This window comes from Juglans regia, chromosome 13, assembly GCF_001411555.2.
Source record: "Juglans regia cultivar Chandler chromosome 13, Walnut 2.0, whole genome shotgun sequence".
Classification (NCBI taxonomy): Eukaryota; Viridiplantae; Streptophyta; class Magnoliopsida; order Fagales; family Juglandaceae; genus Juglans; species Juglans regia.
In genome coordinates this window covers 7,435,267-7,450,888 of record NC_049913.1, presented here as the reverse complement: position 1 = coordinate 7,450,888, position 15,622 = coordinate 7,435,267, and the positions used below count along the sequence as shown (strand labels likewise).

Sequence of the window (15,622 nt, the reverse complement as noted above, 5' to 3'; positions counted from 1 at the left end):
TTTCAGGATATTTTGGCACTTCTGAGAAAACTTCTCCACTCTCCACTTTGATTTTCTGGCTCTTTATAACCCAATGCTGCTTCACAAAGGTAGGAAGGACAAGCATGCATAGAATCATGCGCCCTCGAGCCTCTTTTGGAGATACCATTTCTATTTTTTTTTTTTTAAAAAAAAAATTATGCAGCTGCACTAAGATACATGCAAACCTTGAGCCACACCCACAAGTTATTCTATTGCATATTGATATATATATATATATATTTATATATATATTACAAATTATAGCAATCCCCAACTTGGTTTGTCTCTAAAATTGTCCTCCAAATAATCCTCTATTGAATCTCTTGACATCAAGCAAAAGACATGGGACTGACTCTACTAGTTGTTGGATTTCTTTAAATCCATCATTTTCAATTTTTTGGTTTGGAATTGTTGAATTGGGATGGTTTTGGAATCTATTTCTTACCGTTTAAAACTTTTTGAGATAATTATCATAACCATTTTCCTAAAAGAAATCATTGCAGAGTTTTATACTGTCAAAGAAAACGAATATATAAATATAAATATATATGTATTATGTGTATATTATATATATAATTTTATTTGAAGAAATTCACATTACATACCATCTATGTGTTATAATTTAATCTATAAAATAAATTTTAAATTTTATAAATCATATTATGCTATAATATACTATGCAAAGGTGTTGTTGGCACTGCTCATGAAATATACAAACGCCTAACTTTCAATTTGCCCGTCCACGCGAATCCAATGTGGCTCGCGTTGTCAACCACTGTCAACAACCTTAGACTTTGGGTGAAAACCTCGAGTAGACTGTCGATTTTCCCCACGTTCAAGGATCCAACGGCCAGGATATTCCAGCCGCAAATATTGAACAACCTCCTCCTAGTCTAGTACGCAAAACAGAGCCCCCAGCTTCCACAAAACAACGTGTCAGCAAAAAAGAATGAAGCTTTCGGCACTAATAACAGTCGCATCGATAGTCCTAGCCTTTCAAATGATCCTTGTTCTCATCATTTCGGTTTGAAAGCTTCGGATTCTTTTCTGGCTTTCTGGGTATGTCTCTCGTTTTTCATTCGTCCTTCTTTTCAAGGATTGTCTCCGGCTTACCATTATTGTACGTCAAGTACTCTGATAACCCCCCTCCACTATCTTCTCTACTTTGTGTCTGAGAATAATTTGGTATATCCTTATCTTTATTCTTTTCTGTTTTTTGTCTTCTTTTTCTTTAGTTTAAATCATTTGCGATTAACTGCTTAAAGTCAGGGAATCTTCTGAAATTTGATATTTGGGTTCTGGTTTTCGGTGATTGCGGTTTTGGATTCTTATACAATTTTGAGAAGTTTTTTGTTGTCCATTGGTTTTTTTAACGTTCTTATTCTTTCTTTTGTGGGTTTTGTTGGAGCTGGGTGGCTTGATCTTAGCTTAACTTGGTTTGACATGATTATGGGGCTAGATTTCTTACCAGGTTTTCCCACATAGATGATAAAGATAGTACAATCCTACAAGAACTGAAATTAACATGCTTTTCTTACCCCCTTTTCCTGTTCATTTACTTTCTTCCTTCTACCGGGAATTGTTCATTTATCCAATATTAAAAGCTCAGTTTTAATTGCTTGTTTGTGACACAGATTGAATGGATTCAAGTTTTAGAATAGCAAAGTGGCTACAGGGACCGAATACCCACCTTTTCTTTCCATGTTAGAAGAAGGTTACAGCAAAGGGACTGCCAACCCAATGAGAGATGATAAGTCGGAAACTATTGAGAGCATAAAAGTAGTGAACACGGGAAAACCTCCTCGGCACCTCCCACCAATACGGCACTGCATGAGTTCAGCTCAATTGTCATCTGCTGCTGATTTGGTGAGAAAACCTATACTTTCAGGAATCCAGCTAAGATAACTGTCCATCTTCCTTTCATGTTGAATTTATATTGCATTTGATTTCCTGCCTTTGGACCCCTTTGCTTAGGAGTTGGATATTGGGATGGTCAGCACAAAGTCACCATCAGATGGAAATACCATGTTTGAACCTGTTTTTCGTTCTGGAAGCTGTTCGGAGATTGGACCAAAACCATATATGGAGGATGAGCACATCTGTATAGATAATCTTCTTGAACATCTAGGTCCAATTGAACACTGTTCTTCTCCTGGAGCTTTCTATGGGGTCTGTAACGGACTCGTCTATTTAGAAATTATAGTTCTGACTTGTCAATTACTTCAAGTATTTTATCAATGAAAAAACAATGCAGCTTGTTGATCATTATTGTCCTGCTGCAGGTCTTTGATGGCCATGGGGGTGTAGATGCAGCTTTGTTTATCAGAGAGAACATTCTTCAATTTATTCTTGAGGACTCTCATTTCCCCATTTGTGTAAAGAACGCCATTAAGAGTGCTTTTCAGAGAGCTGACCACGCTTTTGCTGATGCTGATTCTCTTGATAGTTCCTCTGGCACCACCGCCCTGACTGCCCTTATTTTTGGAAGGTAATTGCTGTTTTTGGTCTGAACTCGCTATCTGGAAAATTTTCCTTGGCTGAATTGAAGTCTTATCACAAATTCAATAATCGTTAGTAGTTGACTATGGCTGTCTATGGTATTTTTCATCTGCATTATCATTGAGGCTTCTGATACATGTCTACAAGGAATAATAATTGATCAGCAGTTAATGAAGAGATATTGATGCGTATATGTGGAGGAAAATGGTTATTTTATAGCCAAGTTGGACTTTGAAAATACCATGTCTACTTTTTAACTCTTATCTAGATACCTTTCTTGGCTAAATCCTGGGATAGAACTTCACTTGCCAATTAACAACTGCAAGTTGGCGGCTGGCAATAATGTGAATGATGTGAAATTTTGGTTGGGAACATGTGAATAATGTTTTCATCTCTGAGTTTCTTTGTTATGACTCCCTTGTTCCTGAATAATGGTCAGGACCATGTGAATTCTTCATCTTTCTTTTCTATCTGGATGCAATGACTAATTTATTTAGCTTCAAAATTCTCTCTTATTTTATTTATTTATTGATGTCGGGAACCTCTCCAAGGCAGGGCCCTTCAGACCCACTCTTGCAAAGTAAACCTTGGTCCCGTACACCGTACCATCGGAAGTTTCCCTACACGGAATTGGTTAAATCGTTGGTTTTTCACCAAGGGGTGTGGCCCCAAAGGATTGTTTGCACCCATGTGGTGTTGAACTTTCGACCTTGAAGGGAGTGATATCCCAAGACCAAGACCTTCACCACTTGGGCCAACCCCTTGGTGATAAAGCAATTGAGATACTTGATAAAGCAAAATCCTCTCTTATTTGTTCCATATTTCTATTGATAAAGCTACTTGTGTTTGCGAATGACCTGTGCTTCCAGGGTGATGCTAATTGCCAATGCAGGGGATTGTCGAGCTGTGCTGGGGAAACGAGGTAAGGCAATTGAGCTGTCCAAAGACCACAAACCTGATTGCTCCTCTGAGAGACTAAGAATCGAGAAACTTGGTGGTGTGGTATACGATGGCTACCTTAGTGGTCAATTATCAGTGGCACGTGCCCTTGGAGATTGGCACATGAAAGGTCCCAAAGGTTCATCATGTCCCTTGAGTGCAGAGCCAGAGCTTCAGGAGATGGTCCTGAGTGAGGAAGATGAGTTCTTGATACTAGCCTGTGATGGCCTGTGGGATGTGATGAGCAGCCAATGTGCTGTTACAATTGCAAGGAAGGAGTTGATCCTTCATAATGATCCTGAGAGATGCTCAAGGGAGCTGGTTAGAGAGGCACTCAAGCGCAATACGTGTGACAACCTGACAGTTGTTATTGTATGTTTCTCTCCAGATCCACCACCTCGGCTTGAGATCCCAAAATTTCAACTCAAGAGGTGTATATCGGCAGAAGGTCTAGACCTTCTCCAACAGGTATTGGACCGTAATGTATGATTAGATTTGATTAAGCCTACGATAATGATGTGCTATGAACACCCAAACATGGCTTGCGTTTGATTTAGCTTATGACTGGTTTAAGAACATTGATCACGATGTGTACTCTGCTCAAGTGATTATAATACTTTTGTCCTAGACGGTAATCTTGTGTCCTTTTGAAAATTCTTCTGCCACCCCAGATACCCAAAAAACATGCAACGTTTGTCTCATCAGAAGTGTTATAAAGGGTGTGGTTAAAGAATGCTTTAAATAAAACATGGAAAGTTGTATTTACAAACATTGGCCGTGCCTGAAGCATCATTATTACCATCAAATTTTGACTGTCAGACATCAAGGTGTCTCATCCTTTTACGCTGACAACGGCCAACCTAGAAGATGCACCTGTCTTCGATCTTCCTCTCACCCAGCCGCTTGGGAAGGCCATGGAAAGAGCTCTCACACCCTCCCCCAAAATCCAACCACAACAGGTTGCTCATACCAAGGGTGCTAAAAACGATTTGATTTCATGTTTTTTCAAATGATTGGATGTGATCAATTCATCTCAAGGAAATTGCAGATTACACACTCGTAAGGAATGGATAATTGTCAGAAGGGCAGGTAAAAACCTGCTGCAGTATACAGCAAACAAGAGTAGACCTACAAAATCCCAAACCCCCTCGCAAAAAGGGGGAAAAAAACAGACAAGCTACTCGTAAAAAAGAAAAAAAAGAAAAGAAAGAAAAGACAAGCCTATCCCAATGACTATACGGTAACTCGAATACAATGAACTCGTGTACGCATGCCCGGCGAGAGAATCTGGCCTTTATGGACTGAGTTTGTAGAATCCTGGTGGAACCTGTTTTATCCTTCGCCTATTCTGCAATAAAGAGAGCGGCTTTGAGAGAACTTAAAATGCCCAAAAGGAACACGCATCAGCATCCAAAGATGATGAACAAAAGAGTGCAAAAAGACATACTTTTCTTGGGTTAAGACAAAAAGGACTTAATTTTAGACCTTTATGGGGGAGGGACTATTTGGTTGTGCGTGGGTTTGATTCATTTGTCCTCGGATGGGGATTTTCCTGGACTGCCTGATATTCGATGGACCCCAACTTTTTCTTTTTTTCCCTTTTTATTTTTCAAAAAACTCATCATCTGCTTAACGAAGTGCATACAAGTGGTGAGGTACGTAGTCATCCACAACCTTACCAATTGAGCTTTATGGGATACTATCTGTCTTTTTCCTGTATGTTGTCTTTTTCTGTTATGATTAAAGATTACACTTCTTCTCGTCCTCTTTAAACTTATAATGTGTTGTCCGAGAAAATGTGAATATCATATTTACTTGCATTTTTTAAAAATAATCACGAGACTTACACACTTTAAAACTGCAAGTATTATTTCTAAAAAATCACTCCATTCTTACCTTCAATTATTTTCATCCAAGTCTTTTGTTCCATTAGAACATGCCCATGATTCTATTTAGGTAAGGTAATTAGTCCCAACGAATAGGCCTGTTAATAAAAGTGAAGGTGGAAAAGGGAAGAAAGTATGCATCCTCTGACACCGCTTCTTCAAGCACGTTGACCCTCAGCTCTTGGCTCTCCACATTGTACAGAAACAACCTGTGGCAATGTAGTATCAGGATTGAAATCGGACAAGACTTTTCACTCTCGTTTATTATTGCAAGAGGTAGGAAATCATCACAAAGGAAAGTCCTCAAACTATCTGGTATGAAAAGCATCGATGAAAGACGTAGCGTAAGCTGCTTCATCCAGTAATGGTTTGCAGCATCCCTTAAGACCCAGAAATGAAATTCTTCTTTGGAAGTTGGATTAGCATAACAAAGGAATCCATTCGATACTAATAACTTGCAGTTGAACATTTCCGTGAAGCATATGTTGGGTTTGCTTGGCAACTCTATTCTGTCCCTAAGCTCCTCACTTGCTATGTCAATTGATATTACAAATGCTGCTCCCTGTTCTTCATTTTCTTCTGGAATAATTTCGGCTATCCAATTCAGAGCACCATTACAGACAACTCTGTCAAAATATATGGTGGGTTGTCTAGGAATAACAATCTGTGGGAAAGCAAAGCTCAATTCCCTCCAATCAGCATTCTCATTTCGGTCAGTGTTATGATTACGACCCAGAACAAATATATAGCACTTAATAATGCTCTTACTCAGACAAAACCAAACCAACTTATACTTCTGGATGGAAGCATCATATGCCAATGAATAGTAGTTCTTTGAACTCGTTGGTGGCTCATGGCTGGTGACAGTTTTCGTGGCTCCAGTGCAGGAATTATAGATGTGTAAATCGCTTTCAAATATAGATTTGTGAAGTATCAGCCCGTCGCAGGTATCTTCAATGCGAATGACTAGGCAGCAGGAGTGCTGTAATGTTCTACCCGTGAAAATACCACTCTCAACTCCAAAAGCAAAAGCATAGAATTCAAACCAGGAATTCTTTTCAATGATGAACAACCGATTAGATTTCTGAATGTCACAACGGAACTTGAGGAAGTTTGGATCACGAATCGTGCTTAGCCAACATTTGCCGACACTCTTACAATGGACAAGGCTTTCTGGCGGAACCCTTGCTAATATCTGAAATAGGGCTTCTGGATCAATCTCCATGAAGCCATCTTCTTCATTTTGAATGTCAGAATTTGATTCCATTTCCGTGTTGCTATGCTGCACAACTGAAGTTTCCTCAAGACCTGCAAATGATACGAGTTAACAAGAATTTAAAATGCACATAAAGAATCATGATGGACAATGCAAAAAGGACTACGATCGACTCTTTTGCTCATGGAGAAGCATATATCACAGACCATGAAGATCAATTAACAAACAAAACAACACCTCTTATTTCTTGCATAATTTTCTTGACGGAAACTTGTTTCGGGGAGAAATAATTGGGAAGATAAACGTATATATAGATCTAACTTGGCCCCACAGGATGCCAAAGAAGATGGATTCAACGGAAATAACAAAGTCCAATCCTAGCACTTCTATGCGTAGACATTCCTCTGACACTAGTCTTTGAGCCCTCCGTCCATTAATGCTGCGGAAACTACCTACCTAGACCTTGGAATGGGTATGCACATTGGCGAGGATTGATGTAGCAAATCAAAAGTACCTGAAATTCCTAGGCGTATTATGTTTTCTGGGTAGCAATAGATTATTATTCCTTTGAGGATTTTAGACGTGCAGGTAGTCTTTACAAACTGTCCTGAATTGTTATATTACATGATAATTCATTTACCTCGAATATCATCATCCTCTTGGTTACAAAAAGAAGAACAAGAAAATAGTATGGCAGATATGACAAGATTAATCAAACAAACAAACAAAAAATGAGATTATCATACGCATCTTTCTCAAGTTAAGAAGCTAGAGAAAGTTCATTGGAAAGTTCGCCTAATACTCGGTGATTGGGTTCTCCTTCCACTTGCATGGGATCTTGCCCAAAGCAAGAAAAAGATTTACTTCCAAAAGAAAGCGTCTGGCGCCATTTCTTTCAACCTATTTCCCAAAGCAAGAATCTGATGGGGCCTACATCTTTGGATTCCTTGATCATCCCCATCTCCCAAGGTAAAGCATGCAAGTACGTACATAAATCCAAAAACAGAAGTTCCTCTTCAACATTCATTCCTAAAATGTAGCATAACAAGGTACCCTAGTACTATACCGTATTAGGACAAAATTTATGGATATGATCAGGTTTACCTTTTTGTGAACTTGTAGACGCCATGTATCCTTGGAGTGGGCAATCCAATTCTCACAACGATTCTTTGTATGTATCTTGCACAACCTTGCTTCTCTCTCATGCAAGAAATTGAAGGAATTGCATGGGAAGAGAATCAATCAAGACCACCTGCTCCAACTGAATAAACTCCTATATTATTTCGTGACTAAAGAATTACATTTGAAAATGTTCCATTTATAGACAAATTATCGCGGTTTAAGTTTGAGATTTATTAAGGCCATTGAAGTTCGTCTTAATTAGTTAGTGTCATCCCTAATTAAACGACAAAGAAAAACTTGTTGTAAAAGAGCTCTATTATGGCGAACCTTTGTTAAGACGTGATTTACCTTCTATACACCTTTAGTTAACACAAATTTCTTTAGATTCATGACCCTCCTCTTGAAAATCTATCCAATTTTCACAATGGAATGCTTGGTTGTTCGTTTTCGTCTTTTTTTGGATTAATACAATTTCTGAAAATTTAAAAGAAGAAATCGGAAAAAAAAAAAATTTATAGCTAAATAATATTAGATACAGTTTTAGAACATACAAGCTTTGCATATTTATTTTGAAAAATAATAAAACCCACTTTTAAAAAGTAAGTTTTTGAAAAAGTAAATATGCGCACAAAACTTATACATCCTAACATTGTATAAATCATTTTCCTTCTTAGACAGTCTTATCTATTTCGAGATAAAACGATTATGTTTCTATAGGCATTATATGTTCGGGAGCTCCTCTATTCAATCTTTTTTTCATTTTTATGCTACTGGATATCTTATTCGTACACTTTTGTATTATATATGTTCTAAATCTATGCAATGACAAGAGAACCAAAGTGATTTTATGTGCTGACGACATAAGAGTGGTCCTGTTAGATTTTATTTAATTTTATTCTTCCAATAGAGAGCTCGCCCACGACATGGAGCCTCTCGCCATTGTCCGAAGGTGGTCATGTTCACGTCTCATGAAGCATGGGAAGCTGGCCGCCTTGTTGCTTGCTTCTTGTTCTACTTGCTGGCCATGTTTGTCTGGAGACAAATGGAACATAATCTGCTTGAAGATTTCTCCTCTTTCTCAGAATGTATTGCTTCAAACTTCCTATGAACAAGCACACTTCTTCCATGAAAACAACGGCATTAATAAAAAAAAATGAAAAGTTCACAAAAGTAACGGCATCTCTATGTTTTGTTTTTATGAGTACATCTCTATGCTCGAATTCAAGCATGATCTCTTTGCTTGAATTAGGACCATCTGGCATATGTTTACCCTCTGGAGAATACCAGATTGACAACTATAAAAATTTGGTGTATCCTACATTAAGCTGTTAAACGCTACAATTACAAGTTGGTATAGCTGTTAGAAACTCGGCCTGATATCGGTTCACATCCTCAAGTGTAAATGGTACTGATCATCTAATTGTATGAGTGCTATCTGCTTCGAGATCAGTTCTTTGGCCTGAACCTCATTGTCTACCAAATAAAGGCATACTTGTCTCATAAACTCTGTTCATGGCTCTCATTCACGCCAATTAATCAAACAGAACTTCGCAACGTTGGCACCATAGCTTAAATTCCACTCTATTTTGTTACAACAATTTAAGTATAAAAAGTAATGGCGGTCCGTTACAAACAATAATATACAGTGTGGTAATTACACTAACCTGTTTTTGCATCAAGAACCTTCAATGCCAAGCTGTTTGAGGGAATCTGGACTAACAAGGAATATGCGTTTTGAGGTTTGGTATCTAAAAACAACTACACTTTTATATGCTGTCCTTGGTATACCATCCTGGAAAATTCAGGAAAAGGAAGAACATGAGCAGGGCATCCCTTTTACTAAAGTGATGGATAAAATCAGTTTCAAATAATCAAATTACAAGCATCTTTGCAACCGCATAATAAGCAAAAAGAGGCCGGGTCATTAAATAGTCCAGATTATATTTTGTGGCTGCTCATGTGCTAGTACAAGTATGTGAGAGCGCACATGCACGCCGTGTGTATGTGAGAGAGATTATGCAACTTTTTGTATAGTTGGGAGTGGTTATTCATGCAACTTCTTTATTATTTTCTTATGTCAACCTGAAAATAAATGCACCGTTACAGGGCATTTTGAGAACCTAACATCGCAACTAATAAAAGGGAGAAAAAACTTACGAACATAAAACGTCACAGTATGACTGAAACATAATTTAATTACCTGGTTACCATGTGAATTTGACTCACAGCATTCACCATGTAGTGAAACTTGCTATTAAAAACTGTTTGAAATCCTCCTTGGCTTTCTTGTTATTGAGTAGTTTAAATGCAATAACAACAGAGAATGGTTCAGGTTATTTTCTGGCTATATAATTGCTCATGATCACTGTTATACTTTTATCACAAGTGCTAAAGAAATACGAGCTATCCAAATATCATCCACCAAATTCATTTAGATTAAAAAAACTTATTCCTTTTATTACTGTAAATGTTAATGAAAGGTAAGGAAAAAATAACAGTGAGGAATTTATACCTTCCACTCTTCAAAAATTCCAAACTGGCGTGCAATGTGTTCAAAGTCGGGTTGGTCTCTATACTGAATGCGTACATCACCATCTATATTATATGCCTTTAGAACAACATCAATTCCTTGGATGGGTTATTTTTCACAGTGTCAGCGAAGTGGTTCATAAACTTGTCCTGAAAATTGGGAAGGAATTTTATTGACCACGAGTGTAATGAAGACCAGTCACTTCAAAAAGAACTAAAATATATTTTACCTCCATCAGGTAGCTCAAATCCATTGACTTCCAATCAACCTGTTGGAAACAAAAGACAGAAGCAAAGGTCAAATTGAAGACGTACATACATAAGCATTGAATCATACAAGACAGAAAAGAGAGAAATTAATACTTACCTGGGCATCATTCATCTTAATCGGCTCAAGATAATTTTTAAAGAACTGCCCCATACTAGAACCCTACAAGAAATCATATAGACTTTCACAAATCCACGGTGATAAAAGATGGCTGCATGCACTCAGAAGTTTAATCTCCACGTCATCAATCCAACAGTGAACCAACAAAAGCTGCAATAACATTTAGCATCAACCCAAAAGTGGCACTTCAAAATTATGAAAATGGGTGATTTTCAAACAAAGCTTTCATCCAGTGCATAGCTTCAAACAAAATAATGAAGAAGATTTGGTGGCATTGCCGATAAATTTCTAGTATTTCAACCCATAGAATGCATGCACAGACATTGCTAAATGTTTACAAAGCATATATACCAATCTATGCTTGTATAAGAACCTAACAAAAGGATTTAAAGAAAAATATATATCTTAAATGTGAACCAATATACATACATGCTCTCCAAAATTGTATGTTCTGCAAACTTCTGGATGGATAAATTGTCGACCTTTGTGATTCTCTTTCAACCTCAACCAATCATCCCAATAAGTAAGGTTTTGTTAACGAAAATGATAAAAATCACGCATCAAAATGCATGGATAGTCAGATCCAAGCACACAAATATACTAAACCAACAAGGATATGCACTTGGCCATTTTGGAGATAGCTCATCCCATGTAGATCTAGCCAGCATCCACCCAAGTCCAGGAAAGAAATCCGAACGATAGAGTGCATCTAAGAAGATGGTAGATCAGGGAACAAAGGCACAGAGAATTTATTTCAGATAATCATTTAATGCACAAATCATACAAAAAAGGGGAGAAATTTTGAAAACAAACTTACGAGGATCATGCACAAACTGTTTTTGTCCATTGTCATTCCAAGAGGAAACAGCCATAATGGACCTACAATTTTTCAATATAAAAAAAAAAATAGAGAAAAATAAAAAAAGTCCACCTTTTTCACTCCACAAAAGCACCATATTAAAATGAACAATACCTGCATATATGTTAGCTGATCATAACTCAAAGCCTTACTTTTAACATCAGGAGCCGATCCATCCTAAGAAAAAGTGAAAGCCATCACGTTGAGCTGTTTAGTCTCTCTTAAATCATAGCTAAAGTAGGATTTATCATTCCAATAAGACAAACCTAACTCTGTGTTACAGCAAAAAGAAACCTACACATGTAAATACCTGGGATACAAAAAGAGGATACTTCAAAGCAACAGAACTTTGATATCTGCAAAAATAGATAATTATGCCAGGGGGTCAGATGAAAATGTATAACATGAAATTAAAAAGAGAAAAAACATGGTATGCCAGCTGCAAAGACAAAACATACTTTAAGACAGACTTAATTGTCCTCTCTAGATAATCAGCCCGATTGCATGCCATAATAACAACTGCTGCCACTGGGACCTAATAAGGTTGACAAAACTTGTTAGAAGGATTAGAAGTGATGAGCAGCAGAGAGAATTAAGGAAGCTATATAGCACCCTAACCTGTACTTTATCAGTCAATTCCTGCAGGCCTTTCCCTGAAAATTTAATGAAGAGAAGATGATAAGAGCCTTGAATTGCGTCAAACAGGCGATTAAATAGAATACCACAATGACATAAAAGAAATGCGCCTGACTGCAGAAAATTTAATCAATAATTTGGAAAAACAGAAAAAATACCAAATAATTAATTAAAAAGAAAAAAGCTAACGCCAATTGACCAAAGAGCAGCAAAGGAAATAAATCTGTATAATCCAATAAGATGGATATGAATAGAGAGTTTCTGATGTCTTTCTAGGTGAAAGCACTGAACCAAGAAAAGGAATATATTTAATACTATTTCATTCGATAGCATCCAACAATTCCAATACCAGATCACATTGGCATTGATATCAATGATATGTCATCTTATCATAGTTGTTCACAACCTGGGAACTCATTAAATGATCTAAAGTAAATAATTGCTTGATAAAGCTTCATAAAAAAAATTACCTAACGCAATTTTAAAACAAATATGAAAGATTTGGAACTGGCTGTCGACCATCATAATTAGTTAGTTGTGGCCAAACCGAAAAGGTCCCCTCTGTTTTCTCTTCTCTTAGGACGTGATATCCAAAGACAGTTTGTTTAGTGATCGCATTCTTCCTTGTTGCATGCTTATTTGATCAATTAGTGATCGCATTTGACTCGTACAGTCGCTCTCTGATTCAACTAGTCAGAAATAAACCAAAGTGAAAGAAATGCCAAAGTATAATAACAGCGGCAATCACATTAACACAAGCAGGCGTCGATATGAAACAGGCTTAGACACGCACCGCGGCAGCAAGGCGGTCAGCATATTCCGATTGGGTAGCGAACAGCCGCACCTACGCGAACAAAAAAATAATAAAAACTTTTTGTTAACGTACACATTATGAAATCTAAGTTTAACATTCAAGAAAAAAATAATTAACAAATAAATTTTACAAACAACCTTCCTCTTCAGCAATACGCATTCATGGTTTTAGCAAAACCATTTGAGCGACACAGCAAAATTAGTGATAACAAAGCGAGGAACTTTGGGCGTGAATTCTCGTCTAGATTGAGAAAATAGAACACATGCATACATACATACACAAACACATACCTACAGTAGATAAGGGTTTTTGAGTGGGTACCTGGATGTAGATTGTAATGCCTCGTTCTCGGAGATTCGAAAGTTAACTCGTGTAATCTAAATCTAACTTTCATAATATATTTAAACACTTCAATATTTTAAAAAAGTACAAATCTATTTATTCAAATTAAAAATATATATTCCCTTACTAGGATACCAAATAAATACTTCAATGAGATAATTTAAAAACTTAATAAATATTTAAAAATATTTAGGACTCCAAATATCAAATAACATAAAATCATAAACCATACTAAAAAAAAAACTCTCCAATAAACTTGTACTCTCATACATTTATTTCACTATAATCATCGCATCTTGCTAAAACTTTATACTCTTGTTTTCCAGTTGAAACATCAAAATTTTCTAAAAAATATTTAGAGATAAAAGGTGAGTTATCAATAACTCAGTAAGTAGAGAACATATATCAGTGTGTAAATATGAGCATTTTTAGAATTCAGAATGCAAAACAAAATGTTTACCTTCAGAATGCAGAAATAGAAACATTTACTTTCAGAATGCAAATATCAAAACATGTTACAAAAATATCAGAGCGAAACTTTCAGAAAAAACATTCTTATTCAAAAATCTTTTGGCATATCAAAATCTGAGACCTCATCTTCATCAATTAGAGCATCACATCGGGACAGATACCATGTTTATCCCCCGTGGTAGGGTTATAAACTACCACATTAACCCGTGGAAGGGCCGTATCCATTATTATAACCCCTGGTTGGGCTGTATATCATATTTAACCCTCGTGGTAGGGTTATAAACCACTATTATAATCCGTAGAAGGGTCGTATCCACTATTATCACTCGTAGTTGGGCCTTATCAAAACATAACAGAACCATTAGAATCATACTTTAATCAGAATACAGAATCAGATTCTCATACCAAGGTTTTCAGATGCCACATCATATCAAAACCAAATACTGAATGGCTTCAAATAATTTCACATGTTCGAAATAAACAGAATCAAAACATCTTCATTTATTCACAGCAAAAACTTTTACATTTTCATATTCGCTCTTTTTGCATGATCAGAAACAAAATGCATAAATTAGCTCATGTCTACACCAGTCATGACAGAAAATACTTTCTTTTATATAGCTTTCATGCATATGCAGAACACATATCTGAGGTTGTTTTCTGATTTCTTTTCAAAACAAGCATGCATATTTTCAAAAGCAATCACGTTTCATTTTATTTTATGCAAAGTCTAGTATAGGAACTCCGCTTACCTGGACTTCTTAACTTTTCAAAAATTTTCTCAAAAATGCCAAAAAAATATTAATCGCCACCTATAAAATAATCACGTAACTTCCATAAATTTCCAATCTATGTATTTCAATACCTAAACCTGAAATAACCATTTTAATACATCAAAACCTAAAATTTTCTTAACTCTAAAATATCATTACTTTCTAAATTCTCTCGATATAAAAAAAAATACTTTCGACTTATACATTAATATAATAATTAATTAGATCCAACAAAAATGAATATCATTTAACAAAAACCTTTATTTTAAGTAGTTCAATATTGAAAATGGTATCTTTGGAATATAATCCAATTAAACACAGCTTAATTTAAATAAAATACCATTTGCACAAAATATAAATGTTTGAGACTTAAAACAAAGTCCAAAAAAAATTATAACTCTACCATGAATTAATACTAAGGATAAAAAAAAAAAAAAAGAAATTAAAACTGTTGGTAGTTTTGTAATTGGAAAGGCAAAAATTGAAGAAAAAAAAAAAACACTTGATTTGCGGTGCTTTACAGAAAAATCAATGTCCAAAGGCTTGATGGCATTTTCATAAATACTAGGGATATTATGACTAGAGTCAAAAAGGTATAAACGTTGTTTATGGAGGAACAAGAAAAACAAAACAAAAAATAAAAAGAGAAGATCGAAAGAGGAACGAAGCTCACGTCGAGATGCAGAGTTTACCTAGAGGCAGATGCGGTGGTCGTGGGTGGAGCAAGGTGGCTGGACGCATTGAGAGTGAGAGAGAGAGAGAGAGAGAGAGAGAGCATGGAGACAGAAAGAGAGCAAAACTGATGAGAGAAAGAGAGTGAACACTACAAACCGAGAGAAATCGAGAGAGAGAGAGAGAATGGAAGTTCACCATGAATGGAGGAGTTGCGTGCGGTGAGGAGATGCAGGTGGTTGTCCCAACGGCGGAGCACTGAGAGAAAAAAGTGATGAGTGAGAGAGAGAGAGATATGAGAGCACCGAGAAGGAGATGAAAGGCTCCTTTCCGAGAGAGTTACGCGCGGTGATGACCTAGGTGGCTATTGACGGTGGCACGGCTAGGCGTGGTTGAGATGCTGGACTATGGCTTCCCTTTGCACTGTGAATGAGACGTCTGAAAGGGTTGGTCAA

At 36.6% G+C, this 15,622-nt stretch overlaps 2 protein-coding genes and 1 pseudogene across 5 annotated transcripts; 1 reads left to right on the top strand and 2 right to left on the bottom strand.

The window, feature by feature from the left end:
• Positions 1 to 945: 945 nt before the first annotated feature.
• LOC108997438 (probable protein phosphatase 2C 27) lies at positions 946 to 4,094 on the top strand. Of its 4 annotated transcripts, none has more exons than XM_018973726.2 (5): positions 946 to 1,141; positions 1,656 to 1,887; positions 1,996 to 2,190; positions 2,304 to 2,509; positions 3,390 to 4,094. In XM_018973726.2, exons 2-5 carry the CDS (start codon positions 1,723 to 1,725, stop codon positions 3,946 to 3,948), a joined length of 1,125 nt encoding a protein of 374 aa, XP_018829271.1. In that variant the 5' UTR covers positions 946 to 1,141; positions 1,656 to 1,722; the 3' UTR covers positions 3,949 to 4,094. The 4 variants fall into 4 exon arrangements, with proteins under 4 accessions (XP_018829271.1, XP_018829268.1, XP_018829270.1 ...); XM_018973723.2 differs by having other exon boundaries at positions 947 to 1,080; XM_018973725.2 differs by having other exon boundaries at positions 1,106 to 1,206.
• Positions 4,095 to 5,424: 1,330 nt separating this feature from the next.
• LOC108997323 (putative F-box protein At3g23260) lies at positions 5,425 to 7,690 on the bottom strand. Its single transcript, XM_018973531.2, has 2 exons — positions 7,666 to 7,690; positions 5,425 to 6,653 (listed from the first exon to the last, which is right to left on the bottom strand). Exons 1-2 carry the CDS (start codon positions 7,688 to 7,690, stop codon positions 5,425 to 5,427), a joined length of 1,254 nt encoding a protein of 417 aa, XP_018829076.1.
• Positions 7,691 to 8,547: 857 nt separating this feature from the next.
• On the bottom strand, positions 8,548 to 12,634 carry LOC108997324 (annotated as a pseudogene).
• Between the last annotated feature and the right edge of the window lie 2,988 nt (positions 12,635 to 15,622).